Here is a 19,399-nt window from a genome sequence, read left to right as displayed (position 1 = left end):
TGATACATTTGGCAACCCGAAGGTCACTACTGAAGCATATCAGGGCGCTCACCTTACTTAGTAAGCCCTCAAATATTAAATTGATCTCGTACTCACACAGTTCAAACAAAGGTTTATCGGCGGAGGATCCTAAGAATAGGGAAATCTACCTACCTATACAAGTAGATTCCCTCTACCATAGTACGTTATGCAACTGCTGTCACATTTGAAGTTACTAGCGCACTCGTCTTTCTTAGCAAGCCCTCATGCGAAGAGTATGCCCCACCCAATCCTAACATGTTCTACGAGCATAGATACTTTTAGTATCATAACACATTGTTCTTTCTGTCATTATTTAATTATTCACATATGTTCATGTTCATAACTTTAACATTTCATTTCATTTCACTTTAAGTGATTCTTTCCCATTTTTTGTCGTCCACATTTCACATTTCATTTTCGTTTCATTCGTTTCCATTTTCATTTCATTTCATTACATACCCAGAATCTTTCAACTGTTTTACCCATCATTTTTCAGCGGTCATACATTTACCCAACATCTTTCAGCTGTTTTACCTAACATCTTTCAGTTATTTTACCCAACATCTTTCAGTTGTTTACATGATTGATACACACAAGCAACATAGTTCATATCATATTTTATTCTCAATGCATTACTTACTTAACCTACATCTCATACATTTAACATATATTTGCACAGAATCTCATGCCACACAATTTAATAGTAAAATTCATACATATTCCTGTAAAATAGGCCAGCCCATATTTAGCATTTAATTACTAAAAATACAATTTTCATTTCTTACATAATTATCCAGAAAACTCCTTCCACTTTTTTCAGTTCATTTCCACAAATATATAACTAAATAAGTGGTCATAAACTCAGAAATCATAATTTTACATGGTTGAGATTTTAATAATTCACACCAAAACATATATATAATATAACATAAATTATTACATTTAATTTCATAAAATTTGATTTAATATATAATTTCCCCTTACCTGATTTCTTGAACTACGCCAACATGGACTCTGAAAAATACCTGCGGTGCTTACCCGGACCCTAAATCAAAAATCTTAATTCCATTAAATCAATTCTAAATAAAATATTATTTTAATATTTCCTAAACCCTTAAATACCCAATAAATAATTATACCCTTAAATATAGTTAAATTACAAAATTTCTCAAATCCCACTCTCACTTTGGAGTAGGGCCTAGAAAGCCTCAATTGAAACTTTACTTATGTCAAAATGATGACGATCACGACTAGGATCCCATGGTGGTGCTTGATCGTCGATTCAACAGCAGATTTAACAAAAAATTGAGAAATTAGGAGAAAATTACCTTACCTCAAGAATGGTGCCTACGCCACTTCCACGACAAACCCGCTCCAGTAGAAATGTCGGTGGCGGAGTTAGGAATCTAACGGCACCTTCCGTTTCTTGATCGGTCGAATATCCATCGAGAAATGAGGGAAGAGAAAGAGGCGGAGACGGAGAGGTGTGGGGACGTGAGAGAAGTTGAGACGCAGGAAGCTTCTCTGCAATTTGCCGGAAGCCTCTTCCTTATCTTTTTTTTTTTTTTTTCTTTTACTTACTTTATAAATATTATAATAATATCATATTATATTACATATATATATATGTATATTATCCTTATATATTCATATATATATATATATATATATATAACCACCATTTTACTTAATTTAATTAATTCAATTTAATAATATTTAATTAACTAATTAATTAATTAATAATTACACTTAATTTTTTTTCTACTATTTATTTATATTCATTTATTTAATACATTAATTTAATAATGTTTAACTAATTAATTGATTAATAATTTTAATTAATTAAACATTTTTTCTAATTTTTTTTTCGCGTTATTACATGTGTTTTGTTTATATATATTTTGAGGAATTATTAAATTCTGGTGTTATAAATATGGACGTACAATTTTATGTTTTTCACTACGTAGGTGTGCAAAATGAACATGGTTTCCTCAGTGCTCATTTGGGGCTTGAGATATTATAGTATATAATCTAAGGGTATCAGAATAAATTAAGTTTTAATATATAGTAAAGTTTAAATGAAAAAAAATATGGTATGGATTTTCGAGTCGTTACAACAATGCTTAAGCACCTTCTCTTCTCTCCCTGCTCGTCCCATTTTCCTATGTTTTTCTTTATTATTTAAATCATGACAAGCATCAAATCCCATCCTCCTCTCTCTTGGTGCACAACATCCTCTTCTGTTTTTTTTTTTTTTATATCCCATCACCATCACATCTCTCTCCTCTCTCCTTTTTCTCCCCTTGCGCTATAGCCTGTTGTGGGGCTGCATGGACTGGCGCAAGCTGTTCTACCCTTTTATTTTGTTCTATTTATTTATTTTTTAAGTCCAAACCGACTTTTAAAAATTAATTCGACTTAATTTTTCTCTCTCTCCCTCTCTCTCTGTTTTTTTTTTTAATTTAATATTTTCGTAAAAAATTCTGACTAACCGTACCTAATAAAAAAATATTAAACGAAACCTTCCTTTCTCCAAATCGGGCTACGGCACGAATTCCTCTTCGGACTGCAGTTCTCATTTTCCCAGCTCAAGCCTCCATGCTCGTACCGATAACCGCAGCAGCCCTCCCCCCTGTTCTTCGCCGGCCATCGCACCTCGCGGGTTCACCCTTTTGCTGTCCTCCCATCGCTGGTCGCGACCCTTCCGCTCACCCCCTTCCGCCCATCAAGGCATCAACCACAGCGATCTGCTTGTCGAGTCGTCGCCGCACCCCTAACGGTGACTGCAGGGGCATGGGACGACGATGGAGCGTAGGGACGATCGCAGCGGCGGCGGCGGCGGCAGGTGTGGCAATCGTTGGGATATGGATGCAGTACGGAGGGAGATGGGGATGGGACAAGGACGCCGCTCTACACCTCTTTCAGGAATTATCTGAGGGGTTGGGATGCTGGGCAATCCCGCTTTACGTGGGTATCCACACCGTAAGTCTCGCTCTCTGCTTGCCTTACGCCGTCTTCTTCGAGGCTGGAGCTTCTCTGCTATTCGGCTTCTTTCCTGCTCTCCTCTGCGTCTTCGCTGCGAAGGTCCTCGGGGCTTCGTTCTCCTTCTGGATCGGCAGGTGACTTCGCCTTTCCCTTCCCTTCTGAATCTTAAATACTCGCACATACACATACACTCGCACCCACTCGCCCACTCATTTATATATATATATAGATTTATTTCCATGCCCTTCCTCTGCTTTAACCCTAAATAATAAATCATCTGTGTTTTGGCCTAGAATTTGGGGTTGAACCATATTCTGATCTCTCCTAAGTGAATGGTTCTTAGTTTGTATCTGATTTCCTAAAATTTTCTATTTTAATTGTAATATGCGGAAACAAACTTTTAATATTTGTGTACTAAAGCCCAGCTGGTGCTCAAATCCTTAAAAATATGCTACGCTTATCAAATTCAAACCTTTTCCGTTGTTCTTAATTGATTTTCAGCCTTAGAATCTAACTTTGTGAGAGTTAAAAAGACAATGGTGTCAAGCTTCCCTATTCGAAAGCTCTACACTGGTTAATGCAGTCGGCCACAATTTAAAAATAATGCATTTACTTCTATTATTTCTTTGCATTAATAAAAAATTTCTTCATTTTTCTTAATGAAAAAGTGGATATTTTGATTTGCTACCGAACAAAATTTAATAATGGTCTTCAACAAGAATTGCTTATGAAAAATTGGGACTAGATTCATATTCTTCAAAGAATGTTTTTTTTTTTAATTATTTTTTTTAGAAATGTGGAAATTTGAAAGGTAAATGGTTTTTTCTTAAAGGATAGATGTTTAATTAGTTATGGAAAACTTGCAAATTTACCTTGTATTGGTCATTCTATTAGAGGTGATGGCTGGGAAAATGTTTGGAGGCTGGGGCCAGGATTATGCTGGTCTATGTATCATCCTTACTCCTTTGTTTATATGTTATCTCTCTCATATTTGCACACTTTTTACTTAGAGGTTCCCTCTATTAGTTTAGTTTTAGCAAATAGTTTTTTGAATCTTGTAAAAAAATAAGGGTTTACGTCATGGTTTTAAATCACAGTAGAGGGTAGCATAACGTAACGGTAACAAGTGTAACGGGAAGTGGGAGTGGTGGATGTTACATAACAGGAAGTGGGTGTAATGACCGTGAATTTTTTTCAAGCACACACAACCTTGTGCATATTAGAGTCTTTGCACGTTTTAAGCTTTTAACTTTTCTTAGAAAGCATTTTAGTGTATTTTGGATCATTTAGTTCGACTAACTAAGTTATTGGATAAGGGCAACAAGTTTACATTTGTTTTAAACCACCATTGATAGAAAAATTATGTGTGTGCGCGTATTTATACTTCTCATTGTTGTGATAAATTCTTCTGTGCGCTAAATTAATTGATAAAACAAAATACATTATACACTCCGTTAATCTATTAGGCACATGAGATATACGAATAACGCAAATATAAAATAACTAGAAAAGAAGAAGGTTGAAGTTGAAAGATATAGAACATAAATATCAAATTACTAATATTATTAATATTTTCCTAACGAGTAAGTATCTCAAATTGTTAATTAATGCATCTCGAGTATTTAAAGAAATAGTAAATTTTGTATCATTATCATCCTCATTATTATCTTCCCCCCCTCTCATAATAATCCTTCCCCCCTCTCGCCACATGGTATAGTGAGAATGATTTATGAAAGAGGGAAAAAGTGAGAAGAAAAAGTAAAAAATAAAATAAATTTTTTGGCATAACAGTGCTGTAGCGGTTACGTAACGACCGTAGTGACCTTTACGTAATGGTCTCTACAACTGTGATTTTTATTCCCACCAATTTCATGGTGCATAACAGTATTGGTAACCCAAAAAAGCCATTACGTAACGGTTGTGGCTGTTATTTGAAACCATGGTTTGCGTGCATAGGACGGATGGATTAAGTTTGTGATGCAAGACCGATTGGTGCAAGAGAAGGATGCAGGAAAATAAGGGTAAACAATAGGAAAAATAAGAGAGAGATAAAGAGTAAAAATGAAGACAAAACTCAATTTGGGGCTTAATGAATATTCCCATTTGTTTCCTCATGGTTATACATCAAACCTTTTATATAGGCTTCTTTCCAATGCTAAATAAGGAAATTATATATAGGAAATAACATCAAATCCATAAAGATTAGACCAACGAGTAATTATAGAATGCTTAAACCATAAAACCCTAGATAACCATAAAGACCCTATACTCTATATGATTTCTAATCCTATGGTAGACACAACGATGATTGTGATGCCCATCAGTTCATGCCCTTTGAGTTCTTTGCATTTGATTCAGTTGACTAGTGCACCAACAATGGCCTTAAGAAAATTTCCTAAAGCCTCAATATAGGAGCAGATATGTTATTTTTCTTTTTTTTCTTTTTTGATAGCTATGTTAGATCCATTAGGAAAAGAATAATTACACGGTAAGGAGGATAAGACATCCTTTAAAGAAGTGGAAAAATCATACCAAATATGCCTTCCAAAAAAATGGACAGTGAAAGACACCCAAAAAAAGGTGCCTAAAGAGAAGGAAAAGAAGCAACTTTCTCCCAAAGCAAATTCAGAGAGGTCTTTTGGTCTTTGTAAATTCTAGCATTCCTTTTGGGCAACACTATTCAAGTGGAGCGTATACCGCACAAAATCCAAAAAATTCCTCCTTCCATCCTTTCCAAAACCCCAAAAATTCCCCACTAAAAAATTTTGAACATTCTGTGGAGCAACCCAAACATCACCAAAAAGACAAAACAAATCATTCCACATATGGCTCACCACTCTGCAATGAATTTTTTTCTTAATATAAAGCGTTTTTAGAGACTAGATGGTACTCCCAACTCGATTAGGCTAAAATATTCATTTTATGTGATTTGACTGTTTTGCTTTGTTAAGAGTTAAGAACCATAGTTTCTATTAATTTACAAGTAAAATCTGCCTCTCTGCACCACTCCACTCATGTTTCCTTCTGGACTTCTTTTTCTAGTGGTGCTCCTTTCAATTTTTAATAGAATCAATCCCATACTGGTCATTAGTTCTTGTTGTACTCTCTTGAAACATTTCAAATATTTTCCCTCTAATTCTTTTTTTGGATACAATGAATTTTTTTCCTGCAAGGTTTGAACCTCAAATCTCTGACTTTATACCACTTCTGTGCCTACTGGATGGGCGCCAAGGGCAGTTATGGTTATTTGGTTTGCAAATAAGATTGATTGTTATTTTATCATTGCTTGCCTTTTGACTACTGTAGCTTAACATTTTTATTCTGAGTACGGTCATTTATTAGAAGGATAGAAATTCATTCAAGCTCTTTAAATGGGTTGCAATTTATTCATGTATTTGGCAACTGGTACTAGAGGAGTTTAGCATCATCACATCTCCCAAAAGAGTTTTGGGTAATGGCGCACCCTAAAGGAAATTTCTTGATACTTTCTTTGTAATATTTTTTGTCAAGTAGAAGTTTCTATATTTAAATTTTGAAGTTTCAGGGACTAGTAGTGCATTTTAATTTCTTTTCTTGCATTCCAATGCATAGGTCTTAGTATTATAATGCCATTACTATGCATCTGCAATTATAGATTGTTTTTATTAAGAGAGTCTAATAGTTATGCATTTAGGCCTGGCCCTTGTGGTTAAATTTTAAGAAAATTGGCTATGGCCTGTGATTTTACATTCTTTAACCATAGAATATTCATAACTTGCCAATCCACCTCTTGGCATGGTTATGCGTGTTGCAATGTTTGTTTTGTAATGCTTCTTATGTTCTGCTTTGTGCTGGTTCCCTTATGTTTCTTGTACTTTTTGAATATTTGTTGAATATATCTAACTAGGACATGTTGGGTGAATTATCACATGGTTATTAGTTCTCATGCACTTAAGCACATGGCTCTAAGCATTTGTAAAGTAGCATGGGAAGCCACTGTTTCAGGCACAACAATAGTGTATTCTATTGGTCCCTTTTTCTAGAAAGTACTTACTACCTCAGCCACAAAAGATGTATTTTTACCAATAGCTACATAAACACGTGTTACATTTTGACTTTGTCGATTGAGAACTGTATCCATGGCTACTGCTGTTCTATTGGACTGTATCTCTACTAATTAATTATTGGTGACTATGTCCCATATGGGTCATCAAATCATTAGCAATAAGCCTTGTTTGGAGATGCTTATATGTGTGGCATCTCAACATAATATCTAGAGCAAGAGATTCAATTAACTGAGGTTCCGAAGCTGAAGTTTCACCTTTACTATCAATGGGTTTAGCTAGGCATTTATAACACAATCCAAATAAGACTTCTCACTCCCACTAGTATTTTAACCATTTTTCCTATTGCTTTTGTAGAGCTTCTCTTGTGTATCATCAAATCGTCACCCATTAATAAAAAACCAACATTGTTTATTTGAAATTCATAGAATGCCTATCTTACCTTCACCTAATTTTACTAATTCAGCAAAATAGTCTCTCTAAGTATGGAGGTAAGACCATGGTTCGAAATTGTGGTTGCGGGTAACATCGCGTAACGATCATGGGTGTCGCGGGTTGCGCGAGACGCAGGTGTTACGTAATGGGAAGCGGGTGTAACGGTCGTGAATTTTTTTCACACATGCACAACCATGCCAAAATCGGAAAATAAGCAGGAAATCCATTAATACATGATTTTTAATGAATTTTGAAGGCTTTCATTCAACCTACAAATGCTTTTTATATTAATTTTAGTGCGCTGTTTACAAGAAAAAACATATTTTTTTATAGTTTACATTACTTTAATGAGTAAAAAGATGTAGAAATGTAATTAAAATGAAGAATCAATTAATTAAAGTCATAAAATCACTAAAAATGAATCAATAGACTCAATACTCAATATACACATTACACATACATGAATTTAAAAAGTGATTAATATCAAATATTAATAAATAGTTGAAAATACATGAATACAATATTACAAATTTATAACATAACACGTGTCACCACCAAAAAGAATGACGTGGTGGGTCTTCATAATTTGCATCTGTATCTTGATAGTGGGATTGAAAATTATCTCCCCATCCTTGTGGAAATGCATAGCTGAATAAACCCAAGTTTGCGTCATTTCGTTGTTGCTCTTGAAAATGTATTGGTGGTGAAAATCCAACTGATATAGGGGGTGCATAATCTCCTCTTTGACCATATCCTGAATAATGTCCATAAGTTGGGGCTGGGGCTAGCTCTGGGTAGTGTGTAGAAGAAGACTCACTAGATCCTGAGATTCTTGATCCACTAGGATAAAAATTTGAGTCACGAGCATGGTCTTAAATTTCCACGAAACTGTCGAAATTTCCGTCACCTTCGAAATCGAAATTGCAGACGATTTCCGTCTTGCATAATTTTCGTCGAAATCTCAACGAATCATCCGAAATTTATTGAAACCCCGAAATTTTAGCGAAATTTGTCAAAATTTATCTAAACCTCAAGAGTGAAGTGAAATTTCTCTTTTATTTATTTTATTGAAACAAAAGGTTATCACAAGTGCTTTTGAAATTATATGAAAAAATAAACTTATAGTAATATTTATTTAACCATTCATGTCTAAATTATCAATATTTGTATAATAAATAATATTTAAATGATTTATGAATTTCATTTGCATTAACTGAATATGTTTAATGTACATTATCTTACAAACATGTTTGATACACATACTATTTTACAACTTTTCCACCTTATACAAAATATAGATGTATTTAATTTGTAATATATTAGTCTTAAAACTTATATTTTTATGTTTGTTAACCATTTTTAAAGTTTCACAAAGAATTCCATGCTTTACTACTAGTTTTTGTTATTTTTTCAAATCGAAATCGAAATCGACGTCGAAATCAAAATTTTCGTCGAAATTTCTGTACTTTTGCAGCTTCGAAATTTGAGTCGAAATCGAAATTTAAGACCTTGGTCATGAGATACATAACGTGGATATGCTGGATGAGATCCATATGATTGTGATGATGAATCATCTAAACTAAAGTCTCCAAAACTACGAGCCACACCATATGAATCTTCAGCAGAATCACTAGGGTCACCACGAGCACTCCTTCTCCTGGGTTGTGAAGATTGGTTCCCTGGAGGAATACCCAAGACATAATTTTCAAGTATGTCATGTAGTCCATAGCGATTAGAAGGATGTATATCCCTTACAAATGATGTTTCTGTGTCATATCCATAATTATACTCTACACCACAGCCTCCACCACCACCACCACCACTCCTCCCAACCCCAGCTCCAGCACCACTATTACCATCATCATCACTTGGTGGGCTCAAACCAAGATTGTCATCACTTTGTGTACGTTCAGGGCTTGAACTTGAATCATCATGCACGTTTATTGGTGATTGATCAACTCCTTCTGCAGTATCACCAACTTCTTCATTTAACCAATTTGAATTGTCCTGACCGTCGAGTAGCGGTGTCTCTCTCTCCTCTAACCATCGACTTAAAGGATCATCTTCTTCGAAAATGTAGTCCAAATTGATAGGATTGAAACCATCTTCAATTTCTCGTTGGCTTCTTCTCATTGTACGTCTTAACTTTAACCTCATGTTGTAATGTACAAAAAAAGTTTTTGTAGTTTCATGTACTTTAATCTATTTCTTGTTTTCGTATGGATGAGGCTAAATGTGCTCCAATTACGCTCACAGTTCGAAGCTGATGTGGTCTGGTTAAGAACTCTGATTGCTATTCTTTGGAGTTTAGGAGCACACAAGCCATAATGAATCCACCATTTGGCTGCATGAATAATTAAAAAGAGTTTTATGTCAGTATAACGTCTATTTCAAAAGTCAATTTGAACATAAAGAGAGAAAATAGAGCCTTTCATCCATTATTTAGCTATATAGCCTATATTTACCAGGATTTGTTTGTTTCTTTGCCCTTTGAGCCAACGGGGTTCCAAAAGTCTCTTGCCTATCTCGATATAACAACAACTAAACAGGATGATTGTAAAATATAATTAATTAATTAGATGTATTAATAATTATTCTAGAAAGTATTACAGAATACTAGAACAATTCATTATTCAATTTAATGTAACAAATACTTACTTGATTAATAGCTCGAATTTGAGTATCTATATTGGGTACCAACTTGGTTATCACTTTTTTTACCCTATCCCTGACTTCTCTAGCAACTTCAGGAGAAAGTGGTGCACCATAAAGAAATTGTGGGTTCAAAAAACATCCTACTATTTAATTTAGAAACATATTAATCAATAGTTTTTTAATGCAACTATGCATAATTTAAAAGTTAAAATAATAAGAAATTGTATTTGATTTACACTTACCAGTAGCGTGCAAATCTTGGTGTAACTGAAAACTCCACCGGTTGTCAATAATTTTCCAATAGTCTTTGTAAAACCGGCAATCTTTTTGAATGGCCAACTTCGCCCCTATCAATTGCCTCGTATATGAAACCCATGGTTAGTTTTTCATTACCATCAACTAATTTAAGAACTTTCACTAAAGTTTCTTGCACTTTAATTATATTAGAGGCCTTTTGCCAAAACTATTTGCCTAAGATAATCTTCTTTGAATCATATGCTGGGCCTGATTTTGCCATCCCAAACCTTGAGTTTTTCCAAGCATCAGATGTAAACATTTCCTTTAATGCTTATTTATGCCTGACAATAGTCTCCAAAGCAATGAAGTTGATGGCAAATCAAGTGATGGCAGGGTGAGGTAACTCTCTATTATTTGTGAATTTCTTCATGAAATTCACTGTACATGTGTGGTTGTAAATAAAGGAGGTTATTGTTCTTGCATTTTCTAAAACTTTCTTCACGTTACTTTTTTTACCAATATCTTTAAGAATAAGGTCTATGCAATGAGCTGCACATGCTATCCAATAGAGATTGGGCCTGTTCTGCATTAATAATTTTCCTCCTGCCTTCATTGCAGCATCATTATCAATCACTACTTGGACAACATTTTCCTCTCCAATTTCTTCAACCACCTCGTCCATTAATCTGAAATGAAATTATAGTTTCAATAATTACTACTATTTAATTAAAAACATGCAAGTTCATAATACTATTTGCATATACAATTAAAATTAGAAAATTTCCTGAAATAATATTCAGCTGTTCTGCTTGACACATCAGAAACATCAACTGATATATGAAACACGGTGCTTCTATCGCAATAAACTAAACAATTTATAGTGTGTTTTCTAGTTGGTCCTGACCAACCATCACACATAAGGGTTACACCTCTCTCCTTTCAAATTCCAGTAAAAGAAGTTATATAATTTTTCATTTCTTAATACTCTTGCTCCAAATAACTCCGCCTGTGATGCACTTAATGTCCTAATTTTTTCACACATAGCCGATCTCAAGCCCGGGTTAAGGAAGAGGGTTGCGTTAGGTAGTTGATAGCCAGTGTAAAATTTGTCAGATCACTATGATTTGAATCCTTACCGAATATTTGCTGGGGCGTCCCCTACAAGCGACGCGTTGCACTTGAAGCACTTGTGTGTAACGAAAAGTGGGCGGGGGTGGGCTAGGTCATCGCCCTGAAGCGACTCGCCGTGTTGGTGCTTGGGTACGGTATCAAATATGCGAGGGTTCTTGCATCATTCTGGACGTGGGCAGGTAAAGACGTTAATTCAGGAAACTAGGATTAGATTAGCAACTTGGAATATAGGGACACTTACGGATAAAAGCATGGAAATTGTGGATACAATGATTAGAAGAAGAATTAACATAATTTGCCTTCAAGAAACTAAGTGGGTGGGGGAGAAAGTTAGAGAAATCGATAAATCAGGATTTAAACTTTGGTACACTAGAAAAGAAAAACATAAGAATGGAGTAGGCATTATTATAGACAAAAACTTAAAAGATAGCGTTGTGGATGTAACTAGAGTAAGGGATAGCATTATAAAAATCAAGATGGTATTAGGACAAGAGATAATAAATATCATTAGTGCTTATGCTCCTCAAGTTGGCTTAGCAGAAAATCTTAAGAGACAATTTTGGGAAGATATAGATAGTATTATACAAGGCATACCAAGGGCTGAGAAAATATTTATAGGAGGAGATTTGAATGGACACGTTGGAAGAGATAATAAAAATTATGAGAGGATACATAGAGGATATGGATATGGAGACAAAAATGAGTCAGGGGAGATGATCTTAGACTTTGCTATGTCATATGATTTTAGTATAATGAATACTTACTTTAAGAAGAGAGAAGAACACTTATAACCTTTAAAAGTGGACAAAATAGAAGTCAAATAGATTTTTTTTTAACTAGGAGGGTAGATCGTTTATCATGCAAGGATTGTAAAGTTATTACAGGTGAAAGCCTAACCACACAACATAGAGTTTTAGTGCTAGATATATGTATTAAAAAATGGAAGAAAAAGGATAAAATAAACCAGTGTAGGAGAACTAGATGGTGGAACCTAAAAGGAGAAAATATAATAAAATTAAAAAATAAAATGATCAAAGATGAGGATTGGACCTTAGAGGATGGGATAGATACAAATACTCTTTGGAATAGATTAACTAGCTCTATTAAAAAGATAACAAAAGAGATTTTAGGTGAATTAAGGGGAAGATTCTCGAATAGCAAAGAAAGTTGGTGGTGGGATAAAGATGTACAAAAAATCATAAAGACAAAAAGAATTTGGTATAAAATGTGGCAAAAATGTAGAAATAGAGATAACTTTGAAAAATATAAGGAGGCAAGAAAAGATGCAAAAAGGGCCGTTAGGGAAGCTAAATATAGATCATTTAATAGTTTGTATGATAGATTAGGTACAAAAGAAGGGGAAAGAGATATATTTAAATTTGCTAAAGCTAGAGAAAGGAAGAGCAATGACTTAAGAAATGTAAAATGTATAAAAAGTGAGGATGATATTGTCTTGGTTAAGGACGAAGATATTAAAGAAAGATGGCAAAGTTATTTTAGTAAGTTGTTTAACGAAAACCAAATAGAAGGCTTAAACTTAGAGTTGTCAAATGAGAAAAAGACTAAAAATATAAGATTTATTCGCAAATTAGAGTTAACGAAGTTAAGTTTGCACTAAAAAAGATGAAAAATGGGAAAGCTATGGACCAAATAACATCCTAATTGAAGTTTGGAAATGCTTGGGTGATAACGGAATTATATGGTTAACTAATTTATTTAATACAATTGTAAAAACTAAGAAAATGCCAGATGAATGGAGGAAAAACACTTTAATACCTATATACAAAAATAAAGGAGATATTCAAAATTGTAATAACTATCATGGAATTAAACTTATGAGTCATACGATGAAACTATGGGAAAGAGTAGTTGAACAAAGATTAAGGTTAAAAACGAAGATCTTAGAAAATTAATTTGGTTTTATGCCTGGGAGATCTATCACAGAAGCTATTTATCTTTTAAGAAGATTAATGAAAAAGTTTAGGGAAAAGAAGAGGGACTTGCATATGATATTTATTGACCTTGAGAAAGCATATGATAGGATATCTAGGGAAGTTCTATGGTGGGTTTTAGAAAAAAAGGGTATATGTTGTAGGTATACCGATGTCATTAAGGATATGTACGATGGAGTAATGACTAGTGTAGTAAGGACTATAGATGGAGAAACTAGAGAATTTCCAATTAACATAGGTGTACATCAAGGATTTGCTTTAAGTCCTTATCTTTTTGCTTTAGTGATGGACCAGTTGACTAAGAGTATTCAAAAGGAGGTTCCATGGTGTATGTTGTTTGCAGGTGATATTGTATTAATTGACGAAACTAGGGATGGAGTAGAGGCTGAGTTAGAATTATGGAAAGAAGCTTTGGAATCTAGAGACTTTAGGATAAGTAGAAATAAAACGGAATATATGAAATGTAATTTTAGTAATGATAGGAGGAATATTGGAGACAAAGTTAAACTTGATGATGAAGAAATAAATAGCACTTGTAGATTTCGATACTTTGGATCTATTATGCAAGCTGAAGGAGAAATTGAAGATGATGTAATGCATAGAGTTAAAGTAGGTTGGGTAAAATGGAGAAGTGCTTCAAGTGTGCTATGTGATCGTAGAATACCCTTAAAATTGAAAGGGAAGTTTTATAAGACAGCTATAAGACTAGCTATGTTATATTGATCGGAATGTTGGGCGACGAAAAAATATAATATCCAAAAAGTAAAGGTTGCCGAGATGAGGATGCTTAGATGGATGAGTGGTATAACATTGAAAGATAAATTAAGGAATGAACATATTCGTGGTAAGTTAGGTGTAGCTCCTATAGAAGATAAGATAAGGGAGGGACGACTCAGATGGTATGGACACTTGCAACGTAGGCTTTATAGTGTACCTGTGAGGAAGAGTGATTTAGTTACTGTGGGGGGCAGTAGAAGGAGTAGGGTAGATCTAAAATAACTTGGGAGGAGATAGTGAGTAAGGATTTAATATCCTTGAATCTATCAAAAGAAATGGTCCATGATCGCATAAATTGGCAGAAAATGATTCATATAGCCGACCCCACTTAGTGTGACTAAGGCTTGATTTTTTTGTTGTTGATACTCTTGCTCCAAATAAATTTCAAATATCTCATAGGGTGATGGACCCTTCACCCCGTTTCCAACCTCTGCAGCAATATTAAGCATAGGCTGCATAAATGGAGAGTTAGCTACATTTGCTGGAATCCGATTATAAATTAGGAATTTTCCAATTGCTTTTCCTAATTTACTTCTTAAATTTTTCAGTAACTTAGTGTTGATTTTTGATTGTTTTGCTCTCTCGTTTCTTTCTAAAATAGGATCCATTGCCTTTAGTTTAGTTTCTAGGGCATCAGGATTGATCAATTGTTGTCCACTACCTCCAGCTTCTCGACCACTATAAGATCGAGCTCCTGCTCTATTGAAACCACTGGTAGCACCGCTGCCAGACCCACCTCCCTCTTCATAAATATTACCCCCTCCAGTTGTTCTTGGTCGAAATCTTTGTCTCTCTTTCCATTGTTGCTGTGATCATATGCTTTATTGTCGAGCAAATCTCATACTTTCTTCTTCCAAGTCTTCTTCATCGCTCAAATTCTCAAAATCTCCTCTAATTTGGGCTTCTGCTTCTTCTTGCCTTTTTTGTTATCTCTTTTCTTCTCAGCATACTATTGTAGATGTTTCATCATTTGTTCTCTTATTTGTGTGGTCACATTTGAGCATTCAGCTACTTGACCCTTTTTATGTGCCAAGTGTTGTTTCAAGCGTGTAATGCCTCCTTTAATTATCTTCCTACATAACTTACACATAATAACATGTCTATTGCCGTCCACTGCAGTACCAAAATGCCATCTAATATCCTCACTAGGTAAGTTCTCATTTCTTCTATCACGTGTGACGTGACATCTTGATAGACTTAATTTGATGATCTCTACATGAAACGTAGAGAAAATACGAAGTTACAACCTTTCTAAAAAAATGACAGGTATAATATAATTAGTAATTTAGTAAATATTAAATAGTAAGTACTAAATAGTCCTTCTAATTTTAAATACTTATTACGTAAAAATAAAATATAATATTTGATTAAAAATAATAAGTAATGTTTATTTAAAATATTTAAATAAACAAAATTATAAAATATTAGATATTTAATTACAAAAAAATATATTCCTTTATCTTTAAAAAGATATTTTCATTATTTTTTATAACTTGATTTTATTTTCATTTATAACTGTAAGAAATTAACATTGTAATTTTAAAGGTGAAAAAGACTTTTGCTCTACTTTCATATACATCACTAATAGAGATCCATACAATACAAATTGACTATTTAACTTTTTAAGCATTTTCTTTGTATATGGATTAAAATAAAATTTTTCTACAAATTTTAGTAATAAAAATCAGAATTATTAATGTATTAACTATTAGGTTAAAATTTTGTTCATTAAGTTATCAATTTTTACTTTATTTGATAACTAAAAACAAAAAAAATAGATCATGTAAAGATTTATTTTACCTAATTTTAAATTTAAGGTCAAAATGATGTTTTAAAACTTAAAAAATATTAATAAAAAAGAAATATGTGATGGAATTAGATTTTCATAATTACCTTTAAAAAAAAATAAGACAATTAAAATATTCATAAATTAAGAAAATTTTATTTTACATTTGATTATTATTGATTTCTAATTTTTTACCCTATTAAATTACTTTTTTTTTTAAATTCAATTAAACAAACATAATTTACGACAAAATATAATTAAAAAAAAAAACATAATGAAAAGTTTAAGTGATAGTGTGTGACTGAGTGTTGACTGATTGACTCTAAAGCTTATCTCATACGCTGGCTAGAGTGTGGAGGAGAAGTCGAGCTTGAGTCTTGAGACTTGAGAGCGCAACAGAGAGTCTGAGACCGAGAGAGGACTCAGAGGAGCCTCGAAGCCTCAAAGGAGTCGAAGCACGAGCGACCGATGACTCCAAGATCCAAAGCCGAAATTGGAGGATTGGTTGCTGGCAAGTGGGGATGACTGGTGGAGGGAGCTGTTGAAGGGCTATCGGCGACTCGCTGAGGCGGTGGAGCTGTTGCAGAGCTGTCGCCGGTGACTCGCCAAGCTACTGCAAGTCTGCAACAGTTGCAAGGCTGCGAAGATGAGTAGATTTGCTCACTCTCAGGCTTTGAAGAAGTGAAGCCTTCTTATTTAGCTTCGGCACACAAAATTTCAAAGTAAGTTTTTTATTTTGGTCTTTGAATGTTAGACTTAGATTGAATGGCAGATGGGTGGTTGGGAGAGGAGGAAAGCAGCGGAAAGCCTGCTTTAGGGATTCATAATACTAGTGAGCTGTCAGCCATGTAACGGTTTGTAACGGATTGTTATGAAGTGTAACGTTGGGTAACGGCTGTTACGGCTGTGAATTTTTTCCGATCCGTAATATCGTCTCATATCGATTTCGGAGCCTTCAATTTCCATTACGTATCGGCCGTTACGCTACGTAACGGCCGTTATTTAAAACCATGGGTAAGACTGCATTAGTCTTGCCATCCCTATACCCCTGATGGCATGGGAGCATTGTGCACTGGGTGTTACATTTTTTATTTTATCTTTTTATGGTTTATATTTGACTATGTGAATATTGTTAGTGGTTTTTCTTTAAAGAGGAAAAGCTTTTGATTAAGATTGAGCCCAAAAAAAAAAAAAAAGGTTAAGCACCTAAAATAAAGTCACCAAAATTACCTTCTAATAGTAGGAGTGGCAAAAAATATCTATGTGTGGGGGACTTGAATTTGACAAGGCGTTATAATTTTAAAGAGGTTAGAAATTATTGCATAAATAAGGCAATTGAAATGGTAATAATTAAATTATATTATTATAACACAATTAATATAACTTTCATTTATTAATGATTTATTGTTTTAAATAGAATAATAAAGTGTAATAATACTATTATAGAGACATATTTGTCGAACTCACCAAAATAATTAGGGCAGTTGTGATGTGAAACCCCAAGAATGAATGTCCGGAGACCACAAATCAGATTTATCAAAACCCCAAACCCAAAATAAGATTTGACATGGTAGTGGATCCTTGACCTAATTGCTTGATGTGAAGCACAAACCAAGAATATTAAATTAATGGATGAATGCCACAAAGGTAGCACCTTTGATAAGTTCGGTGAAAGTTCAATGAAGAACTTGAAGAGAAATAAACCTCACTTGGAATTATATTCAGCCAAAAAAATTCTTTTTCAATACAACAGAGAGTTGACTACTTAAAGAAAATAAAAGAAACCCATGACATCAGTTCAGCCAATAAAAATAGGCTATGACATCAATCTGGCCAATAAAATAGCCCCACATAACCTTAAGCATGCCATGTCATTTAATGAAACATGTGCAAGTCACATGCCATGTGCTATGTCATTTAATGAAACATGTGCAAGTTCAATGCCATGCTTAATTGACACAACTGACCCACTATTTAGCCCATACTTTAATTAAAACAATAAAAATTTCCCAAAACAACCCCTATTGGCTTGAGGTTCCAGTTTTACACGTATTTAGACAATTTACCATTTTAGACTCTTCAAGAAAGTCCTTTTGTTTGGTGTTCGTGGCCCTCATTGACTCTTGCTCAAGCAACTTTTCAATTAGTACTTACGTAGTCTCCTTGACCTTCTTAGCTCTAGCTCTTGTGATGGGTTCGCTTGGCATGTGCAGATCATCCTGTGCAATCAGAGCTTGTTAGTTCATATCATTCCCCCTCTCCTCAAAAGGATTTGTCCTCGAATCATCACCTACATCAAAAGGGGATAAATCAGAAACGTTGAAAGTTGCATTGACCTTATACTCACCCGGTAGATCCAACTTGTATGCATTGTCGTTGATCTTTTTTAGCACTTGAAAAGGTCCATCACCCCTCGGGTGTAGCTGTGTTTTCCTTTTAGTTGGAAATCTCTCTTTTCTCATATGCACCCATACCGAATCTCTCGGTTCAAAAGTAATGAACTTGCGCCCTTTATTGGCTCGAGATGAATATTGTCGATTCTTCTTTTCGATGTGCTGCTGTGCTTGTTCATGGATCATCTTCACCAAGTCAGCCTTGTGTCGTTCGTCTAAGCTAGCTATCTCATTCACAGGTAACGACATCTAATCTAGTGGAGTCAAAGGATTAAAACCATAAACAATTTCAAATGGAGAAAAATTAGTAGAAGCATGCACAGTTCTATTATAAGAAAACTCAACAAGTGGTATGCATTCTTCCCATGATTTTAAATTCCTTTGAATGACCGCACGCAATAAGGTAGCTAAAGTCCAATTAACTACTTTAGTTTGACTATCGGTTTGAATATGACAAGTAGTAGAAAACAATAGCTTAGTTCCTAACTTTCCCAACAAAACCTTTGCAAAGTAGCTAAGGAATTTAACATCCTTATCACTCACAATTGTCCTAGGAATGCCATGCAATCGCACAATGTCCCTAAAGAATAAATTAGCTATATTTGTGGCATCATCAGTTTTATGGCAAGGAATAAAATGTGTCATTTTAGAAAATTTATCAACCACCACAAATATAGAGTCCATACCCCCTTTGGACCTAGGCAAACCTAATATGAAATTCATTGAAATGTCTACCCAAGGTTCACTAGGTACAGACAAAGGAGTATAAAGGTCATGAGGTAAGACCTTAGACTTAACTTGTTTACATGAAATGCATCTAGAACACACTCTCTATACATCTCTACGCATATGTGGCCAAAAGAAGTGTCATGCAGAATATCTGAAGTCTTTTGTACCCCAAAATGTCCCATCAAACCCCCGCTATGTGACTCTCGCACAAGCAATTCTCTTAAGGAGCAGTTAGGCACACAAAGTCTATTCTCC

At 34.3% G+C, this 19,399-nt stretch overlaps 1 protein-coding gene across 1 annotated transcript in view; it reads left to right on the top strand.

Moving 5' to 3' along the window:
• Nucleotides 1–2,326: 2,326 nt before the first annotated feature.
• LOC131145999 (uncharacterized) overlaps nucleotides 2,327–19,399 on the top strand; it is a 30,457-nt gene continuing 13,384 nt past the window's right edge. Inside the window, exon 1 of the mRNA XM_058095216.1 lies at nucleotides 2,327–3,140. Coding sequence (XP_057951199.1) covers nucleotides 2,620–3,140 — 521 coding nt within the window. The 5' untranslated portion in view covers nucleotides 2,327–2,619. The remainder of the gene's footprint in view (nucleotides 3,141–19,399) is intronic.

This window comes from Malania oleifera, chromosome 13 (assembly GCF_029873635.1).
Source record: "Malania oleifera isolate guangnan ecotype guangnan chromosome 13, ASM2987363v1, whole genome shotgun sequence".
NCBI classification, from domain to species: Eukaryota; Viridiplantae; Streptophyta; class Magnoliopsida; order Santalales; family Ximeniaceae; genus Malania; species Malania oleifera.
This window is presented reverse-complemented; position numbering and strand designations above follow the sequence as displayed.